This window comes from Martes martes (genome assembly GCF_963455335.1).
Source record: "Martes martes genome assembly, chromosome: 6".
Taxonomy (NCBI): domain Eukaryota; kingdom Metazoa; phylum Chordata; class Mammalia; order Carnivora; family Mustelidae; genus Martes; species Martes martes.
This window is the reverse complement of record NC_137893.1, coordinates 86,292,742-86,318,298: the sequence shown is the minus strand read 5'-3', so window position 1 is coordinate 86,318,298 and position 25,557 is coordinate 86,292,742. Positions and strand designations below refer to the sequence as shown.

Sequence of the window (25,557 nt, the reverse complement as noted above, 5' to 3'; positions counted from 1 at the left end):
GCAAAAGGTTTCTGATCCTTCTTCTCCTTATGCCTAAAATATCTACTGCATCTCCACGCAAAGATGGGACTATCGACAGCCCACAAAGGGGGCTGCTTCCTGCTTCCTTCATTGTCAGAAGACAGAACAGCTCTCAGTCTTCTGACAGTGCCTTAGCTCCCACACAGCTGTTCCCATACATCTTGCTGTCTGGATGAGGGACAAGCCACCCCCCTACACACACACACACACACACACACACACACACAGCCCTTCCCTTTTCCCTCCAGATGCATACCACTTGGAGCCCTGGAGATACAGAACTCTCCCTCATCTTCAAGAGAGAGAAACTGAGGCCTGAGGCCTGTGGGAAGAAAGGGGCATGGATGTCCCAGAGACGGCTGGGGCAGCACTAAGAATAGTATGGGTGGCGGTGCCCTCTGACCCTGGCTCGGGGGGAGGACCCACACAGAAGCTGTGCTGTTCGTGCAGATACTGCCCTGTTTGTTCTGCAGCCGCGGGAAATGCTTGGGGGCTGAGATCATGCTGCTCTGTGGCCTAAGCCTAGTGGGGCCCTCCATGGGCTTAGAGCAATTCTGCTGCCAGATGATGACCAGGCTGGTCATCGTGACGGGGGCAGTTTCCTGTCTGCAGAGCCCCACACTGCTGCTGAATATAAGCTCCCAAGACAGGGTTCTAGATCAGCAGTCTCCTACAATTCCCAGGGGACAGTGGGGGCAGGGGAAGCAGAGAGACAGCTATCACCCCATTCCTCGGCCACCCTTGTCCCCCAGGCATTCAGTTTCACTATATGTTTTTGCTCTAACCTTCCCAGGGCTCTACTTCCTTGGAGGGATCCATCCCTCCCAACAGGGGCTGAAGAGGCAGGACAAGCACATACTTGGAGAGAAGGATGATGCAGTTCTGTGCCCTTCGGCCGTCAATAACTGACAGCTCTTTGACTTTGCGGGAGGCCAGGTAGATGTCCTCTGTGGAGCCCAGCTCTTTCTGAAACCAACAAGCCAAGTAAAAAGGTTGAGGTATACATGTATGCTCCAATCCTCTCCTTGCCCACCTCCCAGGAGCCACTCCCACACCAACCAAGGGATGCTCCTGGTATGAGAGGAAGAAAGACAGGGAAAGAAAAAGACAGGAGAGAGAAAAAGGAAGGTGGTTAATAACCATCTCTACTAGGAGGCATCTGGAATTTTACCATGGGCTAGAATGGACTGAGGGCAATGAAGAGGCCCCCTTTTTAAAGACTGCCCTTTCTGGACAAACTAAAGAAGGAACTATTCCAGTGGAAGGGGGGTGATTGATCCCTATGGCTTTGGGCAATGTTATATGATCCCCAACATCCACAGAATCAGCCCTCACTCCACCACCCTACCCAGAGAGCTTCTCCAAGCTTATTATGGGAAGCAGTTTCCAAATCCCCATCAAGCTACAATTCCTGGACTCCTGGGGACTTCTGGCACAGCCCATTGTGCCCAGATTAGAGGGCATCCACAAGTTCAGAGTTGGGGAACCTGAGACAGAGTTCCATGAAGAATTCTCTCCACTAGGGTTCCAGCAGCAGATTGCCCAAAAATCAGACTCCCTCTCTTCTCTTGGGCCCCCGATGAGGCAGATAGGAAACTAGTTTTTACCCTGACCCTCCAAGAACATGCTCTATATTGCACAATGATGTGAGGCTGCCACTCACATCATTATCCTTGTGAATTGTGCCCTTGGGATTGTGCAGTGCCCAACCTATGCAGTCTTACAGGACGGCTTTGCCTTGGGCCAGGTAGGTAAGACAACAGACCTGGAATCTTTCTCCTTACTCCAGTAGACATTCACCTCCATTGCTGGTAGGGGTCCTTTTGAGTTACTTCCCTCCCCTACATTTCTGCTTTCTCCTTGGGAACCCTTTCCTGTGTTGCTTATAGGGATGGGTCATAAAGGTAGAAGGCAGAATGAATAAGCCCTCTCTTTTGACAAGTACAGGGCAGCAGCCCAGGACAGTGGTTAGAAGTTAGAATGTCCAGAGCCCCAAGAGTGACTCACCTGCTGAGAAGGATTAGTTATCAGCTCCTAGGCAGGTAGCAGCCACAGCCAACAGAGAATTAAACATGCACAACGTTAGCCAAGAGTTTCAGGGACCCCGGGGACAGTAGGAGAGACATGGGGACCCCTGAGCATTGACTCTGTCCACCCCATCCCAATGAGACCTGCATGGTTGGAGAAGGAGACTAGCAATTAGCCCTGGACAGGAGGTGCTTCTAGTGGACATACTCTCCCAGAGAAGCCACAAAGTGGGGAGCAGGCAGGTCCCCTGCCTATCCTGGGCCCAGTGGGACCACCACTCCCCAGCTGGGGCAGGCCAGGCCCCCAAGCTTCCCAACACTGGGCCTTGGCTGCTATTCTTCCTTTCTTCTCTGTTGGGAAAATGCTCAGTGGGCAGAGAGCATTTCTCTGCTGCTGGATGACTTCATCTTTCTAAACAGAAGAGGAGATACAACCAGAAGGGGCCAGAAACATGCAGAAGTTGCATTCATTGAGGCAGAGGAAAGCAGGTGTCCCTGAATTTCATCCCTTCCCTTTGTCTTTTGGTTTCCAAGGGAGCTAAAGGAGGCAGGGCCCACACCCAGTTCTCCCTTTTGGACCCTAATGGAGTTGAAGTCACTAACTCAGGAGCTGCATAGGACACAGTGGGAAGACCACAGCTCATGGGACCTCCCCCTCCCCACCAAAACATGCAACCTGGGACCCAAGATAGGGAGAGGCGGCCACCAGGGACCAGGGCCACACAGTCTCTAGGATCTTTCCAGCTCTGCTGCTGTAAAGTCAGCCTGAGTCTGGACGACCCACCAAGTGACAATAGTCTGGGTGAGCCCAGCCCCTCAGTAGGGGATTAAGAAAGGAGACAGGGGACTCAAGGGGATTTTCCACCTTAACTTTTCTCTAGTCACTAAACCGAAAGGCCCCAAACCCACTTTGTTCTAAACGCCATAAACCTCTTTCCCCACTGCTCCCCATCTTAGCCTCACCTTGGGGCCCGGACACTGGGTGGGCTGGCCTGGAACCTGCCCAAGAAAAAGACTCTCCAACCAGGAGGAGGTGTGTGATTGAACATGCCTGATACACCCCTTGTACATGCTCCCTCCATCCCACTTGGGAGCACCAGGGCACAGGAGCACCAAGGACTCAAGAAGAACCCCTTCCCACTCCTGTTAGACCACAGATGCTGCTGGTGGCCATGCCAGCCTGATGTGGGCAGAGGCTAAAAATGTTGCCTGGAATTAGGGTAAAGAATCAGGTACCTTGATTACCTACTTTTAACTTAAATAACAACCATCTCGTTTTTCTAGAATGCCAAGTCAGGATCAGAGCCCTGCCCCAACTCTCTGTCCCTTTGGCTAGGCTCCTAAGAGCAGTCTCATGTGCCCTCAGGAGGGATTGTCCACAGGTCTGAACTTGTCAGAATGCAGAGGGGGGCCCAGACACAACAAGCAGCTGCTACTCAGGGCCCAGGAAGCCACAGACCCCACTCACAATCACCTGGGGTGTCCTCAGGGCTGCCACCCTGGGCTCAGCCGAGGGGACCAGAGAAAGTGGCACAGTGTGGAGAAGAAACAACCCTCAGAGCGCATTCTAAAGCCTCAAGCCTGGGAATGCCCAAATTGGACTTGGTGGGGGAGGGCCCCCAGATGTGCTAGCTACAGTGCAGATTCCTCGGCCCCAACTCACCTCCTGACTCACATTCGTGCACGGACGAGGAGTTAAAATCAGCACATTTGGCAATCCGCACTGCACTGCCTCGGGAGTGCCCTGCATTCTGCCACGCTCCCACTGCCCCTACTGCGGCAGGAAGAGGTGGCTGACTGGCCAGCCATCTGTAAGCAGAGTCTGCAGAGCAAAGCTCAGGGCTTTCCCAGCCTGCCCAGGCCCAGACCCAACCTCAACCCCATAACATGACCTGGAGCAGCTCCACCTTCCTGGAAACATGGACATCCTCAGCTAACTGACTCGCAGGGGTGCTGGCAGGCTATAGTGGAGAGAGCAGTTTGAAACTGATCATTCCTGCTAGGTGTAGTCTCTAGACCCTGGGGTCAAAGAGAGAATGGGGATCAACAGTAGCCAGGGCTGTTACTCCATCTCCAGGGCTCCAAGATGAAAGAGAAATGGACAAAATGCTATTTCATCCCTCAGTGTGTAAATACACACAACTGTGTGGCAGAACTGTAATACAACAGGATATTTCCCCTACTGCACTGCACGTCTCTAATTCCGATCCCTGCACTTAGTAAAGCATGGTACCTAATAAGGAATAAAATCATTCAGTATACATGGGAAGAAGGGAGGGAAAGAAGAGAGGTTGAGGGTTGGGCTCAAGGGGCATAGGTGAAGTCAAAACTAGAAGTCAAGACCCAAGAAGATGGGGGTGGGGAAGGGTCTTACCTGGTGCCTCTGATAAGCTGAAAACATTTTTTCAAAGTCCTCTAGGTCCAGAATCCGAAATACCTGCATGTCATCAATCTCATTCCATACGGTGCCAGGGACACGTGCCTAAGATACAGGGCAGGGACAAGACCCAGTGTTTGACCCAACTCCTTCATGATGGAGTGGTCCAATATCTCCCTATCTCCGCCTGCTCCCAGCTGCACAAACTATAATAGGCTTTCAGACCTTCAGAAAGGGGGGTCAATTCATCTCCCCCAAACCTTCAATACTCTGTTCCAGGGCAGAGGCCAGAGTCAACCTCCTTGTCCTTCCTTTCCAACCTCCTGTCCTTTCCTGCCACATAGACATGTGCTCCAGAAATCAAACGGAAGGCAGGAGTGATGGGTAGGTCAATATGAATGATGGTATGAAACTCCTTCCAGAAAAACCAAACCAAACCAGTGTTCTCGGGGCACACTCCCTAAAGGTCAGGGTTGACTAGAGTCACTATGAGGGATAGTGCCCACACATATCTGAGATCTTCAAATCCTCAGTGTGCACTAGATTTCCCATATCTGAGATGGTCATTTTCTCTCCCAGGGGGTCTTCCTCCCACTTTTCCAGATTCCCAGAAAGTTGGAATGACAGACTGTCAGAAAGTGGCAAATGTCAAAGCCTGGGACATCCTGGTCCCTGGAGTGACTGCTCAGGCCAGCGAGACTGCCACAGCTTCCTGTTGGTCAGACCTGGGAAAGTGGCCTATCCCTCATGGTTGGAATGCATCCAAGGGTTCACATTCCCAGCTCTCCCCACCTAAGCACTGCCCCACCTCTGTGTGGGACCCTGACACTGAACCCCCACGCTGGGGAGAGGCTCCACCAGCAAAGCTGAGAACATCCCAGTGGTCTTACAGCACCCCAACAATGGCTCAGAGGCCAAAGAGCTCAGCCCCTCCCAGGGTGCTCACTTCTGTCCTCCTAGGAGTACTTGCCTCATCCTGAGGTTTGCTGTCCTTTAAAATGGAATCTCCCACCTTCCTCTGCCTGGGGGGCAGCTGGGGAACCTTCCTAAGGCGACTACCCCCTTCTCCCTCCATCTCCCCCTCAGCAAGGCTTAGAGAGTAAAACATACCTTTCACTCACTTTTATTTTCTTAAACTCTGGAAAGGGGAGGCTAGGCCAGAGCAGGGGGGTGTGGGGACATTCCTGTGGCCTTCCTAAGGCCAGGGACCCTCTTGTGGAATGCCGGGCTGGGAAGCTTAGAGCAGCAAGGGATACAGGCAACTGGCCAAACCCAACACAGACACATTCTTTTCATGGCAGAAACAACCACTGTGTGTGTGTGTGTGTGTGTGTGTGTGTGTGTGTGTGTGTGTGGTGTGTGTGTATGCACAGGAGCATGCGTGGAGTAGGGGAAGGGGACTGGGGAAAGGAGCCAGGCCCCTGGAATGGAGTAGATGGGAGGCCGAGAGAAGATGGGAAGGGAAACTGAATAAGGAAAGCAGGGAAGGGAAAGCTCTCAGTGGTCCCCATCAGAGACTAGGCCTGGAGTGGAAGTGAGCTCCATGGGAAAGCCCACACAGGTAAAGCTCGCCACTGTTCTTTAGTCCCAGTGAGGATGGGCTAAGAAAGGGCTGGAATGCAAGAGCTGGATGGACAACACCAGGGAGACTTTCCCCAGGGAGAACAGACTGAATGCCCAGTTCTTCCATCCTCCTTGCCAAATGCCACCCCATATCCCTACACAGACCCTCATGGAGGTGAAGCCGAGCTCTGGAGCCATAACCCATTTCCTAGTATTCTCCACATCCTATGCTTCACCAAGGCGCCCTGATGTGCCTGCTGTGTAGAATGACCCCTGACTTTAAATTTGTATCACTCTGGCCAGAACCTCATCACTCCTGTTTAAATCCCTGGGGCTTCGGTAACTCTAGACATACCCTTTATATGCCAGGGAACTCTTTCTCCAAAACCCTTTTCATTGTGTTTCTCTCACTGAGCATTTGGGGTCAAAACAGAGCAAGTGAGCTTGCACTCCCAGCCTCATGACTACTTGGGACCATTGGCAAGTAGGGGGGTATAATTTTCTTCTCATTTCGCACAAAAGGAAGCAGAATCTCAGCAATGCTTGCTTAGTGAGTTGAAGGATTAGGTGAGATAACACACTTAAGGCGTGCATGGTTGTGCCACTAATAACTCACCTAATACTATTATGAATTCCCGAGTCAGTCACCGTTCCAAGTACTTCATATGTCAATTAATCCTCACAATAATCCTTTGATGTGGATGTCATAATTCCCCCCATCTTGTAGATCAGAAACCTGAAGCCCAAATGCTTAAATAACTCCTGGTCACATAATTAAAAGCTTGGGAGTGGGCTAACAGATCCACAAATATTATTTAGTCCCCTCCACTCACTTCTGCTGAGCAATGTCTACAATTCCTGTGAGCCCCTTCTACTCCCCATTCCATCACACCTGTATTTTCCAGTCCAGGAATGATACTCTGGCCTGCTTTAGGTTCCTGAGAAATTTATATAGATTTTATTATTACTGGACCCCAGAGAAAATCCTAAGTCCAAAGCTCTATTTGATGAAAGTGTTGCAAAAATATTAGGTGCCCTGTCTATTTTCCTCAATTGTTGAGGGGTCTAATCAACTTTTCATTACCTTTAAAATTTTTTAAAATTATACAAAAAGGCAACTTACTGAATGAGAGATGATATCTGCAAATAATATATTCAGTAAAGGCTAAATACCTAAAATAGATTAAGAACTTACACAACTCAACACCAAAAAAACCTCAAATAACCCAATTAAAAATGGGCAGGGGACCTAAATAGACACTTTTCCAAAAGAGACATAGAGATGGCCAACAGATACATGAAAAGATTCTCAACATCACTCATCATAAGGAAAATACAAATTAAAACCACTACCACCTCACACCCATCAGAATGGCTAAAATCAAAAAGGCAAGAAACAACAAGTGTTGATGAGGACATAGAGAAAAGAGAAGCCTTATGTGCTGCTGGCAGGAATGCAAACTGGTGCAGCCACTGTGGAAGACAGTATAGAGAGGTCTCAAAAAAATAGAAATAGAAATACCATACCATAGCAAAACATATAGAGTCATAAAATCACTATGTGTATGCCCGAAACTAATGTAACATTGTGTCAACTATAATAAAAAATCTTAAGCTTTTTTTTTAAGAAAGCAAAAATAAAACAAAAACCTTTAAGTTATACATTGTAAGTATAGGATATATATACATATATATTTTAAACCACAGAGAGGTATATCTGTTATTTCTGATCATGAACAATGAAAATTTCCACACAGCCTGTGGCCTTTGGTACTGCAGAGTGGTTTGTCCCCTTGCCTCATGACCGAGGATAAGGACCCACAGGGTGCAGAGTGCAGTACAGTTGTCACAAATGTCAACCATGTGGCTTCAAAATTCTGCTAACAGGTGGCTCTAAAATTTTACCAACTTAGATTGGAGATGTTATCAGAGACCCATAACTATGGGTTATATTCATGCTTTGTCTTTCCACCTCAATTATAAAACCAGAGGTAAGAGGAATCTTAGAAATCTCATAGATAAGCAAACCGAGGTACAAAGTGCATGATTTATGCAGGTTGCCCAGGTAATTAGAGCCAAACCTGGTTTAGTTGGAGTTTAGAACCTCCCCTTCAATCCCTGCCTAGGATCTCTAGGTGTTTCCTTGAACAAAATCCCTAATTTGCCAGATTCAAAACTCTTACAAGGCAATGCTTTGCCTCACCTTTTATTATTATCCATTATGACCCCCAGCAACAAATCTTTACACAAAGAAGCCCTCAGACTGCCTGGCTAGCTGGTCTACATTAGGAGAGGCAGCTAACACATAGCTGCCCTTCTATTTCACAATTCCTCGTCTCTTCCCCCTTAAGTCTCCTGAACTCATCTAAGCTTGCATAGAATGGTACAATTATGAATTCCCTAAGAGTCAGACCAAGAGGTTCATACAAAAGGTTTGAGGGCATTCCTTAGTCCAAGCTCCAAAATGATGTCTGCATGGCTGCTGAAGTGTGTGTATGGGTCAAGCTAACTGAATTCAGTTACCATGTATGTGTTACAGCTCAAGGACAAAGCCACAGGTCCTAATAGGATTTAGTACAGAACCAGAGGTAGGGCTCGACTAAGGCTGGAACTGGAGTTAAACTACTAGGAGTCTAATATAACCCAGGACAAGTCTACTCCATGCTTGTGAGAGTCCGACAGAGGACCCAACACCCACACGCGGACCTGGGATTGGTGATTATTAGAATAGATAACATTCCTGAAGGCCTTTCACCACTGAGCAGTCTAGAAAAGTACCCAGTGTGTCTACTTCCCGCTGGGAGGATGCCAAAATGGCTACATCTTGACATGAAACTCTTCATGGCAAGGGTGCTGTCCTGTCCCCTGCCAAGGCCTCATCATTTCAGTTCTTTGAACACACCAGCCTGATCTTTACCATCTCTAGACCTTGGCCCAAGTTCTTTGCCTACATCTTCCACACTTTTCCTCAAATAGACCCTATTCTTAAAACTCTAGCCCAGCCATTATATTGTCCAGAAAGTGACTCTGCTTGGCCCATGCTCTGGTATCAACATAACCCTATTAACCCTAACCACATACACATTCTGTCTGCAGGTGGCTTTTCCAATGTGACCCTTAGCACATGCCAAGCTATCTTCTCCCAGCATAGATGTTCTTCCCAGTGGACAGTGAGCTGTCTGGCATCAGCAATCCCATCTTCTGCATCTACTGTGCCTTCCCTTCCCCCTACCCAAAGAAGGAACCCAGAAGGGGAGGTCTACAAACAATGGTGAGGCAATCCTTGGGACTGATTGTCACTGGCTATGGGAGAATGGATCTACTGATCTTTTCTTTGTTACTTACCTCATTCAGCTTGACCCAGTTGAAGGACTTCAGTGGATGGGAAGGCTGGGGGACACACTTCTTCCTGAGTGGGATATCACTGCTGGGGCAGGGGTCTGGAGGGAGAGGCAGGCCCATGCTAAAGCATGGTGGGGCACCAGGAGGAGTGGGAGGCCCACCAGGTGGAAGAGGTGGCGGTGGAGGTGGGGGACAGCAGGCAAATGGGAGAGGGGGTGGAGGTGGAGGCAGGTCATTGGTTGTCATTGAGGAAGACAAGGTAAGTGGGCCCCCAGGGGGAGGCGGGGAAGATACTGGTCCTGTCTGTGGGAAGACAGAAAAATCAAAAAAGACAAAGCCATCAAGCAAGGATACCTTTCAAGTCCACACCACACTATTCCTTTCCTTATTCTTACTCATCTATACTAGAACCCCAATCCTGCTCTCACCTCTCCCACACACTTTGTCTCCCCATTTCTTCTCTGTATTCCAAATATCCAATATACACAGAAACAACCACAGACACATACACATAGGTAAAACACACATACATAACACTGGACGAAGTCATAGTTATCACAATGCAACAGCAGGAATGCTACATATGGTTATGTATGCTACCGCCTGCACAAGGACATCCACCCAGGGAGGGGGTGCAAAACCATACTTGCACTCTGCTTTGCCAAGTGTGCTTCCTGGAACAGTGTCACCCAAGGAAAACAGCATTGTTTTGTTTTTTTTTCTTAATTAACACAAACGTAGCAACCCTTACAGACTCAGAGGTCCCCTCTATCCTGGCCTGAGCTCCTCCTCTAAATTCTCCTTCATCTTGAGGTCCTCAGCCCTTCCCTACACCTGTTCTTGCCACCTCATCCTGAAGGTCTCAGCTCAATATGTAAAGAGGGGAGGGTATCCACGTACTGAGATTTCACTGAGTTGGGCTACCAGCTCTGCCACTTGTCCTCGAGCCTGGCGCAGCTCCTGGGACTCTCGAGCCAGTTTGTCCTTCATCTTGTTCAGTGTCCGCATCATCTCTTCCTTCTCTAATGTTTTTGTCTCACATTCTCGCTCCTTCCTCTCCAGCTTGCTCACCAGCTCCATGTGTTCTGGGATGGGAGCAGGACAGGAGATAAAATGGGAAGAGACGGTTGAATATGCGTGGGTCTACCTCTAATGGGTCCTGGGCTGGGCAGGGGAGGGGTTGTGCGGAGCACGCAGTGGTTTGAGGCAGAGCCCCTTACCTTTCCGGAACTTCTCTGCCTGGTCTCGCCATTGTTTCACCTCATTTTCATTGATGAGCCTGGTGGGGAATAGAAAGAAGGGTCTGTTGATTGTTGACTCATTACTTCCCAAAAGATATATCATCCCCCTATTCCCCACATCAGTTCTATGATCTCCAATCTGTCCAGCCACATCAAGGAGGCTAGGATTTTGACTCTCCAGATGTCTCTCCAGGTCCCCAGCTCTGCCCAGTTCTCATGTGTCTCTCTGTGGACTGTGAAAACTGAAAAGACCCTCAAATAACTTATGATCCAACCCCTTGTGATATAGTTGAAGCTCTTGAGAGCAGAGATGAAGACAATAGCTTAACTAATGGTAGAACTAGGACTAAATTTCAGGCTTCCTTTAGTAGTCTGATGACTTGTACATCTTTGTAAAAATAAGTTTTTGCATTGAAAGAGATCAAAATGTTAGTCCTACCATGGTACAGGCTTTCAAAGACCAATGTATAAGAGCAAGAGAAATCGCCCATCTCAGAACCACAGAATGAATATGTTGAGGGTAAAGAGGGGATGTATCTAAATCACAGGAAGTCCTCACTCACGTTAAACTCTTGTAATGAGGATTAAGCTATTATCTAAACATCAAAGTGTAATAGAGATGAAATCCCAAATGAGACCCGAATAATCAGGTTTTTGTTTTTTGTAACTCTAAAAACATGGCAGAGTTAGATCCATGAATCTTGGCCTCCTCAATCAGATTAAAGATATAAAGAGGGGACAGAGTATGGAAGGGAACATAATTTGTTAAGAGAGTCTTTGGAGAGAGCCATTGCTGCCCTTCTTGGAGGTCCTACCTCCTTCACCATCATCCACTGTCTTTGTTGAACCTAATTCAGAGAGTTCTGACCCACATTCCCTGATGTCGGGAAGGAGGCATTGTGGACTGGGGTCCAACTTGGGGCCAGGCAGGTCCAAAGAGTGAAGAAACATTAACCAGGAGAGTGGTGCTCTGCTGGGATATCCAGCACTCTTAGACTTTGTTGGCACAGAGACTGCATGAGGATTTCTCATGTAAGCATCATGGAGAAATTAGGCTGATGCCATTTTAAGTCCTGTTCAAGATGTCCACCTAGCAGAGAAGTGGACACTTGAACATTGTGCCATTGTGTACTAGATTGCTAGTGAATCAGGGGCTGATGGAAGGGATGGTACCAACCAGTCCCAGGGGATAAAAAGGCCTCAAATGGCCAATGGCCAGGGTTTTATAGTGAGATGCATGTGTCAAAGAGCTTCAGAAGATCCCAGAAATAATTCATGTCTTCACCCATGTGCCAAGGCCAGAGAATAGGAAGCCTGTTTACTAAGTTACCTGATCAGGTAAGATCTTTTCCTCTTCCTTCCCGTGCACTGTGATAGGGGTTAAAAACTGGCTAGCTAATAGAAGGGGGTATGTGTGTACAATGGATTAGAAGAAAAACAGAACAGAGAAAGAAAGCCAATCATTACACATGCCCTTCCCACTGCAACTTCCAGCCCCAGTCCACGGAAGAGAGAGAGTGAAGGCTAAATCTAATCTAGAATTCACATAGTTCACATCTGGGACTAGTTCTTCTAGTTGCAGATTTGAGACTATATTCCTATTTTAAATGATCTTAGGACTTCCATTGTGCAAGAAGAAGCAAAAACTTCATTGGACCTGAAGGCAGAGGAAAAGCTTCCCCACTAAATAGTGCAAAGAATTGGTAGAAAATAAAAATAAAAATCAGAAATAAAGTTGCATTTTGATTACTTTGCTATTTGCACTTGTCCAGCATACCAGGTAGGATTAACCACATCAATACCCAACTACTTGTAAAATGAAAACAATAGCATGAATAGTTCAAAAATCATTATCTACTTGGCTTTGGTATGTGACCAAATTGAGAGCCAATTTATCTCCTTAAAGGGCAACTGGATCAGACTGTTACTAACAGCAACATTATTTGAAAAAGCCAAGATTTGAAAGAAGCCCAGTGTCCATCAATTGGTTATTGGATAAGAAGATGTGGTGCATTTAAATGGTGGCATATTATGCAGCCATAAAAAGGATGAAACCTTGCCATTTGCAATGACATGGACAGAGCTAGAGAGTAAGTAAAATAAATCAGTCAGAGAAAGACAAACCCATATGATTTCACAGATAGATGGAATTTAAGAAACAAATCATATGAGAAAAGGGGAAAAAAAGAGAAAAAGAGACAAATCAAGAAACGGACTCTTAACTATAGAGGACAAACTGATGATTACTAGAGGGGAGAGGGCAGAGGGATGGATGAAGCAGATGATGGGGACTAAGGAAGGCACTTGTCATGATGAGCACGGGATGATATATGGAAGTGTTGAATCATGACATTGCATGCCTAAAACTAAAATAACGCTATATGTTAACTAACTGGAAATTAAAATAAAAACTTAAAAAAATACAGTCAAGTAAAAGCTTAAAATTAAAAATTAGTATGTTAGCATAACATCTGATTACTAATTGATGTAACTTTAAACTTGGTTCTGTGTTTCTCAGTACACAGGGTCAAAGATAAGCCAGAAGACCTTAGGCTCTGACATCCTTATCCAACAGCCTTACTTAAATTGCCATGCTCTATTTCAGTGATCAGCAAACTTTCCCTAAAGGGTTAGAATAAATATTTTAGGTTTTATATAGCAGGTACAGTCTCTGTCACATATTCTCATTTGTTTTTAAAAACACTTTAAAATGTAAAAACTATTCTTAGCTCATGGGTCATGCAAAAGCAAACTGGAGGATTGGTTATCTCACAGACGATTGTTAATAAGTTTAAATTCTTCCTCTATCCACTCCATGCAATGAATCATTAAAAGCTGAGTACAGGGGCACCTGGGTGGCTCGGCTGGTTAAGTGTCTGCCTTTGGCTCAGGTCAGGCCAGGGTCCTGAGATCGAGCCCCACATCAGGCTCCCTGCTCAGTGGGAAGTCTGCTTCTCCCTCTGGCTCTCCTCCCTACCCAAGTTAGTGCTCTCTCATGATCTCTCTCTCTCTCAAACAAGTAAATAATTTTTTTTAAAAAGCTGACTATAATGACAGACAGACAAAAGGCTGATATCCAGGATCTATAAAGAACTCCTCAAACTCAACACACACAAAACAGATAATCATGTCAAAAAATGGGCAGAAGACATGAACAGACACTTCTCCAATGAAGACATACAAATGGCTATCAGACACATGAAAAAATGTTCATCATCACTAGCCATCAGGGAGATTCAAATCAAAAACACATTGAGATACCACTTGACACCAGTTAGAATGGCCAAAATTAGCAAGACAGGAAACAACGTGTGTTGGAGAGGATGTGGAGAAAGGGGAACCCTCTTACACTCTTGGTGGGAATGCAAGGTGGTGCAGCCACTTTGGAGAACAGGGTGGAGATTCCTCAAGAAATTAAAAATAGAGCTTCCCTATGACCCTGCAATTGTACTACTGGGTATTTACCCCAAAGATACAGATGTAGTGATAAGAAGGGCCATCTGTACCCCAATGTTCATGGTAGCAATGGCCACGGTTGCCAAACTGTGGAAAGAACCAATATGCCCTTCAAAGGACGAATGGATAAGGAAGACATGGTCCATATACACTATAGAGTATTATGCCTCCATCAGAAAGGATGAATATCCAAATTCGTATCAACATGGACAGGACTGGAACAGATTATGCTGAGTGAAATAAGTTAAGCAGAGAGTCAATTATCATATAGTTTCACTCATTTGTGGAGCATAAGAAATAACACAGAGGACATGGTGAGATGGAGAGGAGAAAGGAGTTGAGGGAAATTGGAGGGGGAGATGAACCATGAGAGACCATAGACCCTGAAAAACAATCTAAGGGTTTTGAAGGGGCAGGGGGTGGGAGGTTGGGTGAGCCTGGTGGTGGGTATTATGGAGGGCACGTATTGCATGGAGCACTGGGTGTGGTGCATAAACAATGAATTCTGTTATACTGAAAAGAAATTAAATTTTAAAAATGAGGGGAAAAAAAGCTGACTACATCCCCTATAAACTTGTGTTGTTCGATATGATAGTCCCTAGCCACGTCATATGGCTATCTGAATTTAAATGAAATAAAATTTTAAATTTAGCTCTTCAGTTACACTATCCACATGTCAAGTGCTCAGCATCCAGGTTTGAACAGGGCAGATATGGAACATTTCCATCATATCAGAGAATTCTACTAGGCATGTTCCTTAAGGTGCATTTGGAGGCATCTGTTTATGAGAGAGAGAGAGGAAAGAGGAAGGAGGAGGAAGACAGATGAGAGCTGGCCACTGCTCACATGTTGACAATGTTCTTGACGTTGAAGTTCTCCAAGGGAGCCAGGTCAGGGTCCACACCCCTCTCATCCTGGAGGACAATCTGCTGAAGGATTCGGTCCAGGAGCTGCCACTGCTGGAAGTAGCCACCGTTCCGCTTGTCTGCAAGGACAACAGGCATCATAACTTTACTGAGCCCTGGAACACCCTGGGGCCCTGCCCTAGAGTCATGGTATGGGCACAGGCTGATGAAACGTGCCCTCTCCCGCCTTTGGCAAGCTCCCAGTCTGATGGAAGAGGCAATGATGCTACTGATGCTGATGGTGATGATGGAGATTCACAAATGCAGCCATTTCTTGATGATCTGCAACTGACTTTCTATGAGTGTGTCAATCCTCTAGATACATTTCTCTACTCCCTGAAGTGCCTCTTGGCTGTCTTTGTTCCCTGTAGGCACCCTGAATAGCTTACGCATTGGGAATACAAATTGCCTTTTCTATTATCTAAAAAAAAGTACCTTTCAGAAAGTAAATCTGCTCCAAAATATTACCTGCTAAATAATGAAGTCTCCAGGGAAATTTAAAAAAAGAAAAGGTTTTAGGATTATCTAGGCTGTTATTCTATGGTGAAAGATGAATGGAAACTCATTACAGGCATGCACTAAGAAAGACAGAGTCAGAATGGGTTGGAGAAGTGCTAATGAAATCCAGGCCGATTTCTTGGTGAAGGTGACCCGGAACTGCAAAGGCAAAGGCTTGTGTGTGATGCCTGACCTCACAGGGCCCCACTCCTATCCTCTGTAGTTATGTTTTGGTGGGACATGGGTTTTCTTTTCATGGCTAGCCACAGCCCCTCTTCCTCATCTTGATCCCAAGTACTTTGACCAACCAAAGGAGGTCAGCCAACATGATGCTGATCTCAGAGTCAAACCATAATGCTTAAAGGTGGAAGGTTGTCTGCAAAGCCCCATTTTGAAGGAAGACACCCGTTGATATGGCCAATGGAGCACCACACACAGAACCTGAGAGAGGAGAAGTTGGGTTTCTCAGGCAATTCCTACATCTTTCGTGAAGGTCCCTGGACTGAGCTTTGGAGAACTGATAGGTTCGGCCTAGGTCACTGTGTCCGGTTTCTTTTCCACCACTTCACTGACACAGGCACTGCAATGTGGCATAGTTTTCCATTTACCCTTCACCCAGGAATACAGGGTAAAGCCAGGTCACTGGCTCACAGAAGTAGAACAGGTTTCATCTAAAGCCATAACCCCAAAGAAAAAAAATTCCTTCATATGTACAGAATCACCCAGCCTCAAGTTCATCCACTATAAATCAGGTATAATAATGCACACCTCTTAAGTCATTTTGAAGTTTAGAGACACTGCCAACGAGCCTTGCATCATGCATGGCCCAGCATGGACACACAGTAAACTGTAGTCATTGCCACCATCACCACGAAAACAAATGCCACCATTACCACCAGTAGAGAGTCTGACCAGGTTGACCATCTTAGTTGGCCATACTAGTCTTCCAAATTTGTGGTTTTGTGAAGAGCTTAAATACCAAGTGGTACAGTTACAGCTCATTTCAAATTGTGTGCTGGGGTGGCTATTAGTGATTATATGTAATTTATTCAGTCACTGTGCACACCTGGATCTTAAAAAGCTTAGCATCTGCTAAGCTTATATGCTGACATCCAGTACTTGCAAAGAGAGGCAGGGGCCAGTGCATTAAAGTGAAGCTCACAAGACCTGAATGGAGGAGATGATAAAACCTTGGAAAAAGGCATGTTCAGTCTGGATCTGTGCTAGTCCCCCAAACACAAAGCTGCTTTTTGGAGCCCCCCAAGAGGACTGATCACTCTCCTGTCATAAGCTGACAGCCAGCTCTGTTTGATTTTACAATGATCAAGCTTCTTCCTGGTAGACCAAAACATCAACGTTGTTCAGGCCCAAGTCCCCAGCTGCTCACCTGGGTGACAGTGGAAGTCCTGACCCCAAAGAGGGAGGGAAGAACAAGGGCCTGCATCCTGTGGCCAGGCCTCCTGGGGACATGTGCCAAGGGAGACCCAGCCAGACTCACCAACTCAGGGAAGTGCTGACACATTGTCTCAACCTGCCCCAGGCCAACGCTCAGTCTGGCTGAGGAAGTGGTACATGTAGGGTACTCACAGGGCATCTGCAGACAGTGGTGTAAAACAGACAGCAAGCAGGGGTAGGCCTCAGTGTGCTTTAGCTTCTTGTGGATCAGCTCAAACATCTGGGAAGCACTCTTGGTGTCAATGTGGACCTGAGGGAGTGGAGGGCACAGTGAACAGGGAGGGGCAAGCCATGGAAGAAGAGGGGAGAAAACCCTACTTCCATCCACAGAGTCCCATTTCCCAGGACGATGTTCCTTCTCCTGCTTCTAGCCAGGCTTCAAAAGAGAGGCACAGAGAAAAGGTGGAGGGAGATGTCCTAATTACATGAAGCAGGATTTCTCCATTTCAGCACTACTGGCATCTTGAATCAGATCATTCTTCGGCATGGGGATCTGTCCTGATCACTGTAGGCTGTTCCATACCATCCTTGGTCCATATCTATCAGATGCCAGTGACATCCTCCTCACACCAGTTGTGACAACAAAAATTGTCTCCAGACATTGCAGATGTCCACAGGGGAAGGAAGAAACAAAGACACTGCTGGTTGAGAGCTACTGATTCAAACTAAGGGAAGGGGACAGGGACATAGGCGATTTAAGGACCACGTAGCATAGTTTCACGCAACCTGGGTTCAAATCCCAGATCTATTCTTATTGTGTGACAAGGCAAACTAATCTCAGTCTCCTTGTTGTAAATCCAAGGTTTATGTGACAATAGAATTGGACGGTGATGGGTGACTGGAGCGCCACCAGATATAGGTTTCTATTTGAGTGGAGATTTTATAATACAATATTTAAGTAGCAGAATTGTATATTTTCAGGGTTATTGAGATTGAAATGAAAAGACAATCTGGTTTGTGAAGCATGATCTGGTTAGTGACAGGGAGAGGGGACTCAGGAAATTGCTGAAAGGCAGGGGAAGAGTAGCCTGGAGAGAATTTGAGACTAATCACATGTAAGAACAGGTCCTCTTTCCTTTGGGGGTTGCAATCTCCCAGCAAAGGAGATGCCCTTGGTAGGTAAGGCCTGCCAGGTGAGGCCTCACAGAGTCAACACACTGCCAGGCTCCAGAAGCAGGACCTGGCTGTAGGGCCACTCACCAGGGAATCCAGCCAACACTGGACCTACCACATCATGGGATCTGGAGAAGAGTCTGTGGGGCCACCTGGGACCCCAATGCTGTAGCCCATCCCTGTAGGCTTCTCACCATGTCAAACCTCCTGGCTAGCTCCAGGTCATCCTCATTCCGGACCATCTCAAAGAAGTCTAAATGCCTAGATAGGATGGGGGAATAGAGAGAGTAGATATTACTTTGAGGATGTCCCTATTTGAGGGTCAACCCCTTTAACTCCCCAGTGAACTAAATCTGAAAGCTTCATTCCGGTGAGGCCAAGGCAAAATCAGAAAGAAGCCACCTGTCTGTAGGCCAGCGTTCTCCTCCTTTGTAGAACCCCATGCCCCCTCCTCAGGGAGGCTAGCCTAGAGGCCTGTCCCCTTAGATCAACCTTGCTCAATTTTGTCATTATTGATACCCAGGGATAGATTTGCCTTGGTTGTGGGAGGCCAATCTGTGTGATGTAGAAGGTTCAGCAGCATTTCTGATCTCTACACACCAGACACCAGTAGCAGCCCCCACCTTTCAAGCTGTGACAACAAAAATGTCTCCAGGCTTAGCCAACTGTCCCTTGGGATAAAATCACCCAGTCAAGGACTACTTTTCTGCCTTCACCAGGATTCTCATACTGTCCACATGTCAACCTACAAAGCCAGAGTATGGCTCTGTCATTTTTCACCCCATCCATTCCCCAACTCCATTTCCAAAGGCCCCATCCTGTCTCCCTTAAGACTCAGTGCAATAAAATATTCTACCAATGGGACAGAACCAGAAGAGAAAGATAGGAACTTAATTGGAATTAAGGAACACATAGGAATTTAATTGTGCCCTTTTATCAATGAAGGCTTTTATGGCTTCCATTTGGAGTGGAGCAACTTCCTTGTTAAGCAGGAGTGCCCTGCAGGATGTTTAGTATTCCTGGTTTCCAACAATCAATACCAGTTAGTGTCCCCCAACCAGCCAGTCTGAAAGCCAAAGGAATACCACCGTGTGCTTCCAAATGCTCCCCCACCTACCCTGGGGAAGTACTGCCATGATTGAAGACTAGTGGGTCCACCTGCCTATAACATTGGAAATGAGAAAGCAGGTCAGCCAAGAGAGCAGCCAGGGACATAGGTAGGATGCGGGACAGGGGGGTGAGAGTTGTCCACCTCCCCAACACAGAACTGATTTTGAATTGATACTGGGTATGGCAGGTGGTTTCCAGTAGGAAGGGCAGCCTCCTTGGAAGTCCTGATCATCCCCAACTGAGGCACTGTCCCCATATGACTGCAGTGGGGACAGGTGGGTCTTACTTGTCCAGGATGGCATTCTCATGCTGCCGGAGTTTGTCAATCACAGGTTGGATCCCCAGCATCAGGAACTCATACCGTAGATGAAGGCGGAACTCCAGATTATCCTGGGGGTCACCGAAGCAGGACCAGACTCATTGGCTTGTGGCTCTTCCACAAGAGTCCCCAGCAGACCCACTCCAGTCATTGTCCCACTACATCAACTGCAACAACCCATCTGGAACTGCCTCAGGTCCAGAGTTCCAAGAAAGGGCAGGAGGAGACACACTTGACCTTGTTATTTACTCCCATTAGGTGTCCTGCCTCACTTCCTTTAAGTTCTTTACTAATTTTCTCAGCCTTTGGCATCCAAGAGTGGTACCATAATGTAGAACATAAGCTTTGATTTCAGACAGATCTTTGTTTAAATCCCTGCTCTGACACTCACCAGTTTTGTCATTTGGGGAAAACCTTAGTTTTCTCATCTGTAAAATGGCAATGATATTACTGACAGGATGCTGTTACATTACCTGAGGAAGTATGGTTACCATCTAATCAGAACAGATTAGTATAGCTAGTATTGACCAGGGTGACGTCAGCATCTCAGGGACAGACTGTTCTCCCACCCACCTCACCTAACTTAGCTCATCAGTACTGGTTGCAAGAAAAGTGTGCTGGCAGAAAAGAAGGAAATGTAGAGATCATTAAATTGCCTCCTTGACCTTCAACAAACTGACCTTGACTGGAGCATCTGATTCCCTTAGAATTTGGGGAGTTAATCTGCTCTTCAAGTTCTTCAACTGTTGCTATTTTTAGTCTGAGAATCCTATTCTGATCCCATAGTAAGGAAAATCAGAAGCCATACCTCCTAACAGAAGGTGATAGAGGGCATGACAAGCCAACTCAGAAGCAGTTCAGAAGGTCTGGACTAGCTCAGACCTAGTCCAGAAGCAGGTCTTTGGAAAACTCTAGAAAGAAGGGCCTACACTTGCCCTCCTCCCATAAATGATCCCCCTATGGCTAGGCAAGCATCAGCCAGCCAACTTAGGTTTTGTCCAGGACACACCTAATGCACAAGGGGTTCCCCAAGAACCCCTCATGACAGCAAGGTTCACGATAATCCATTCTTTCTCAGCCCCAAGTGAAAGAGGCAAGAGTTGATAAAGGTAATCTGAAGACAGTGATGGTAGTGACAGCCCCACCAACTGGAGGTCTTGGCCCCATCCCTCTGCTACATCCCCAGGAGGCACTTGCACACACTCCCCTGGGGCCAGAAAGTCCAGGAACAGTAAGGGCAAGGAGAAGATGCCTCACCTCTCCAGCTCCAGCATTGAGGACAGCATTGATGAAGGACATGATAGCTGTTTTCAGATTCACTTCATCCCGGTACCGGCCCAAACTTCGGTCTAACTCATTCAACAGTGTCTGGATGGAAAGACAGGAGAGGAAAGGCGGGCTAAGGATCCTACAAGTCCAGCCTCTGTGCCTGTGTTCCCACCATTCTAACCACCTAGGATGCCCCACTTGCTTGCTATACCCAATCAATCTAGCTTACCCTGGGCCTTCCTGAAAGTTCAGCTTTTTCAAGAAGTGTCCTTTGCCTCTCCACGCCACTCACCTCCAGGGCTTAGTTTATTTTGTAGGGCTGTGCCAAAATGCGGCTTCAGCACGTTAGAGCTGTTTACAGCTCCAGCTGCTTACAGCTCATAAATCTTCCTGCCCAGCTCCCTGACAGCATGGACACTGCCTTTTACCTCTTTGGCAAAGGGTCAGGGGCCACTTTCCGCACAGAGTAAGTGCTTAAAAACCTTTGATGACAGAATATACAAATAGCCTATACAGATAGATAAACCGTAGCATTTTTAGTGACAGTTTAGATCTATTGACACTTACTCTACATAAGACACTTTATACTTACTATCTCATTACTTTTCTGGGGCAGGTCAGGGAGAAGAAAAGAGAATAGCATGGCTTAAGTATCCAGCACTGTTCTTGGGGTCCCCATAGTAAACACTGGCCCAGGTATAGGGCTTAAAATCTTGGCCCCAGCAACTGCGTTCAGGTCCCTTTTGGACTCAACTACTGTGATTCATCAGGCACTGAGCTCAGTGCCCACAGACCAAGAATCCAGCCTCAAGGAACCCACAGTCTAGTGAGGGTTCCATTATCCCAGCCAAACCCATATCTCTTGAGGTCCCTTATGTCTCTTCATACAAGCGCTCAGCTAGCCCCTTACCTGAAAGCGGGTCCGCTCAGCTGCGTACACCTGGTAGTGGAGCATGGCCTGCAGCACCTTCTTGTGGCCACCAGGAACCAAGCATACAGCACCCAGGATCTCCAGCACGGCCACCTTGGTCTTGCTGTTCTCTGTGCGCAGACTCTGCGCAATGGTGCTGATGGCCTCTGGCTGCGCCAGCACATGCGCCCGCCCCTGGGAGTTGTTCATCAGAGCCTTGATGCAACCGATGAGGGAGGTGTGGATACGACTTTCACAGGTGGCGTGGTCCATGCTCCGGAGGAAATTCAGCAGACAGGTCAAACCCTCCAGCTCAATGAAGCGAGTCACAAACCTGTCCAGGCCAGCGCCATTAGCACAACAGGTATCCTGAATTTGCATAGGATTCTGTATACACTTTACAAATAGTTACCCCGGGACCTGTGTAACACTGTGTCCCACCTACAGTAGCCACTTGGTTCATTTAGTGAGTTTATCTAAGGCATTAAAATCCTATCCCCCTCACAGGAGACTAGTGCCTTATTTGCACCTTAAATACCATGCTTTTGCAGGTCATCAGCTGTCAGTCGCCTGGCTGTGATGGTATATACATGAAGGGAACAATTGCAGTAATTATTACTATAATTATCACGGCTGTTAAACCTGAAAATTCATCTCCAGAGAGGATGGGAATTAAGAGAATCACAGTCAGAAGACAAAGAGGACTTCCAAAGGGGCGGGGGGCATCAGAGTCATTGAATCACAGGACCAAGGCTGAGAAAGGCACCCTTCAAGGGATCCCAAGAAAATAGCTAAGTTATCTTGGATATTAACAAAAACCATTAAAAAAAAGTTAGTTCAGGGGTTTCTTAACCTGGAGTCTGTGCTCCCCTAAGGAGCCAATGGCTATCTTGCAGAGGTCTGTGAATGTGGATGGGAAAAATAAATTATACTTTTATTTTTGGTAACCTCTACCTGAAGTGTATCATTTCCTCTTATGATGAACGTGGACAATAAACTATAGTGGGATTAGTAGAACCTGTGATTTTGTCACCCAAAGAAATTAGCCATTTTCATACCAAATTATAGCTGTTGCAGGTGTCTCAGACTATCCTTTCTACTCATCAGTACTTCAATATTATGTTGGTTGCTAGCTCATGCCGCTTAAGGCATAAAGAAGCACCTTAATCACTATCCCACAAATGTTTCATATTTGGTAACTGTATTTCACTTTAAGTGGCTTATTTTTCATCTTATCTATCTTATTATTTAAAAGCATCATTTTGATAAGCAGTCAGTAGTTTTCATCTGGTGTCAAAGTTACCCATGGCACACGTGCCTTTACACACACATATACACAAAGATGCTTAGAACACTCGATTTCATAAAACAGTAACGATCCAAGGAAATGTCATAAATGGAGCTGAGGGAACCGTTGCATATAGTTAATACATTTGGTCCCAAGCGTATTTGTGTATTTCCACATTATTATATAAATATCTCTACAAAATGAAATATACTCTCAAATTAAGTCGTTGAAGTAGGTGAACCATGAGATACTACGGACTCTGAAAAACAACCTGAGGGTTTTGAAGGGGCGGGGGGGGGGGAAGGTTGGGGGAACCAAGTGGTATTAGGGAGGGGACGTATTGCATGGAGCACTGGGTGTGGTGCAAAAACAATGAATACTGTTACACTGAAAAGAAATAAAAAATTTAAAAAAAAATGAAAGAAATAAAGTCATAATTGCAGAGTAATAAGATCAATGGGAGGGGATTAGATTTTTTTGTTTTATTTTTTGCCTTCAAGATGAGGTTGCTTCTGTATATTTAAATGTTGATGAGACAACAATGTATAATTGATTATTACTGCATTTGCAAATTGTGCAGTTTTTTTAAGGATATCATGTACAAGAAATTCACTCATGCAACTAGTAGAATTGGTAGGAAACGTGGAAGCAGAATTTTCAATAAAACCTAGATAGAGATGCAAGAACCTAAATAAATGTTTTTTATGAATAAATTTTGGGTTGAAGATAAATAGTTTTAAGTTGTAATTATATGCATAGTAATAGCAATAATTGGGGTAGGTAATACTGCCAAAAGAATGTGCAGAGTAAGGAAGGAAAGAGGAAGAAATGGATGAAGAAAAATCAGGGGAACTTTAGAAATATCCTTCAGTTGGTAACAGATTAGAATGCTTTTGTTTGTGAATGGACATATTCATGTGATTTTCAGATGTCTATATTCTATATATCTATATTTATATCTATATCAATGTATGTGTTTTTATTTATCTAATTCTGGAACCTACAAATATAGAAAAAACAGAAAAACTTCATCTTTGCACATCCACGGTTTGACAAAGATCTCAAATATTTTCATAAAATTTTGAATTTTTTTCATTGTGTGCTATTTTTAAAATTTGCTTTTGTACTTGTCTTAATAATGGATTTCAGTATCCAAAATGTATGGTCACTAAGACAAATAAACAGAGAATTGCCTGAAAAAAAAAAGAAAAAAAAAGAAATAGGTATTATTTGTTTCTATTATATGCTTTTCTGTATCTGAGAATTTCCACCATGACTGTCCACCATGACTGTCAGAATTTTATTAAGGGAAAGAATAGTAAACTGAAGCGGGAGAGAAATCTGGCAAACTTCCCTCAACCTCTCTCCTTCTCGATGTCCTCATCCTTCCTGCACCCCCTTCCTACAAGCACCCCACCCCTGGAACCATGCAGGATTAAGATGCTCCCATTCTCCTGAGGCTCTAGTTCCAGGCTCCCAAAGTAGAGAAAGTAGAGAACTCAGCCCAAACCACACACACACACACACACACACACACACGTAGACCAGTATGCTGGTAAAAACATTTAACTGGCTCTCTGAAGAAAGCAAAAAAGGCCTGATGATAGTATTTGCCAATTTCCACAGTATACATATCCCCAGCATAGCTGATTTCAAGCTATCAATGTGACAACATTGAACATGGAGTTGGGAAGAGATACAACATTTACAGAACAGTTGGTCCTTGAATAACACGGGTTTGAATTGTATAGGTCCACTTATATGGGAAGTTTTTCAGTAAGCACAGTACAATACTATGATTAGATTTTCCTTATGATTCTCTTAACAGTTTCTTTTCTCTAGCCTCCCTTGTTGTAAGAATATAAGATACATGTAAAATATAAAATAGGTATGAATCAACTGTTTATATTATCAGTAAGGCTGCTGGTCAACAGTAGATGGTTAGTAGTTAAGTCTTGGGAGAGTCAAAAGTTATACGCAGATTTTCAACTGCATGGAGCTTGACACCCCTAACACCCTCCTTGTTCAGGGTCGGCTGTATTTCCACCAGGCATATACAACGAATATAAACTCAAGAGCATATATAACAGTCGAGAGCGTACATAAAACTAAAATGTAGTAAGATCATTAGGTAATTAGAGAGTGAAAAGTTTCAAGTATTTATTACTTTTGTTTTTGGTATGATTTATTTAGTTTTAAGTTTATGCCACTTATATTCTAATCACGGCCTTGTTTAATAAGCAGCTTGCGAAACTGCTGAAATCTTAACAGTCGGCTCCCACGAGCAGCTACAAGCCAGCTTTCAGGCACGAGAAGAAGCTGTGGCTCTTGGCCCACTTTGGACGTTTGCACAGTATGGCCTGGGTAGGGGGAAGGGTCCTTCTCAAAACTCAACCCCTTTGCCTGGCCTGCATCACTCTAGGTGGTGGAATCTGGTCCACAGACACCACATCTCCCCCTAGTGGCTAGAGTCTCTCTCGCCCACACTGCCCTCCTCCATGGTAGGGACACTGGTTCTCAGGGCTCTTTCGTACATACTTTGTCCATAGGACCTCCTTCTCTCCCATTCTGTTCTCTCGAGAAAAACAAGTACCTGCCCTCAAGTTCTGCTCAGATAGCTCTTCAGGACCTGAGGTTTATGCCACACTCCTCTGCGCTCTACC

The 25,557-nt window shown here is 45.9% G+C and overlaps 1 protein-coding gene across 4 annotated transcripts in view; it reads right to left on the bottom strand.

The window, feature by feature from the left end:
- The window catches only part of DAAM2 (dishevelled associated activator of morphogenesis 2), a gene marked incomplete at its 5' end in the record, with an annotated part of 56,655 nt that overhangs the window by 19,600 nt on the left and 11,498 nt on the right, over positions 1 to 25,557 (bottom strand). For 2 of the 4 annotated variants that reach the window (XM_080805350.1, XM_080805352.1), the window contains 11 exons: positions 881 to 987; positions 4,423 to 4,530; positions 9,334 to 9,633; positions 10,231 to 10,415; positions 10,551 to 10,609; positions 14,874 to 15,012; positions 17,018 to 17,135; positions 18,193 to 18,259; positions 19,395 to 19,498; positions 20,685 to 20,795; positions 21,607 to 21,940. In XM_080805350.1, coding sequence (XP_080661476.1) covers positions 881 to 987; positions 4,423 to 4,530; positions 9,334 to 9,633; positions 10,231 to 10,415; positions 10,551 to 10,609; positions 14,874 to 15,012; positions 17,018 to 17,135; positions 18,193 to 18,259; positions 19,395 to 19,498; positions 20,685 to 20,795; positions 21,607 to 21,940 — 1,632 coding nt within the window. Of the gene's footprint in view, positions 1 to 880; positions 1,090 to 2,028; positions 2,056 to 4,422; positions 4,531 to 9,333; positions 9,634 to 10,230; positions 10,416 to 10,550; positions 10,610 to 14,873; positions 15,013 to 17,017; positions 17,136 to 18,192; positions 18,260 to 19,394; positions 19,499 to 20,684; positions 20,796 to 21,606; positions 21,941 to 25,557 lie in introns of all 4 variants that reach the window. The other 2 variants (XM_080805349.1, XM_080805351.1) reach the window with 2 other exon arrangements.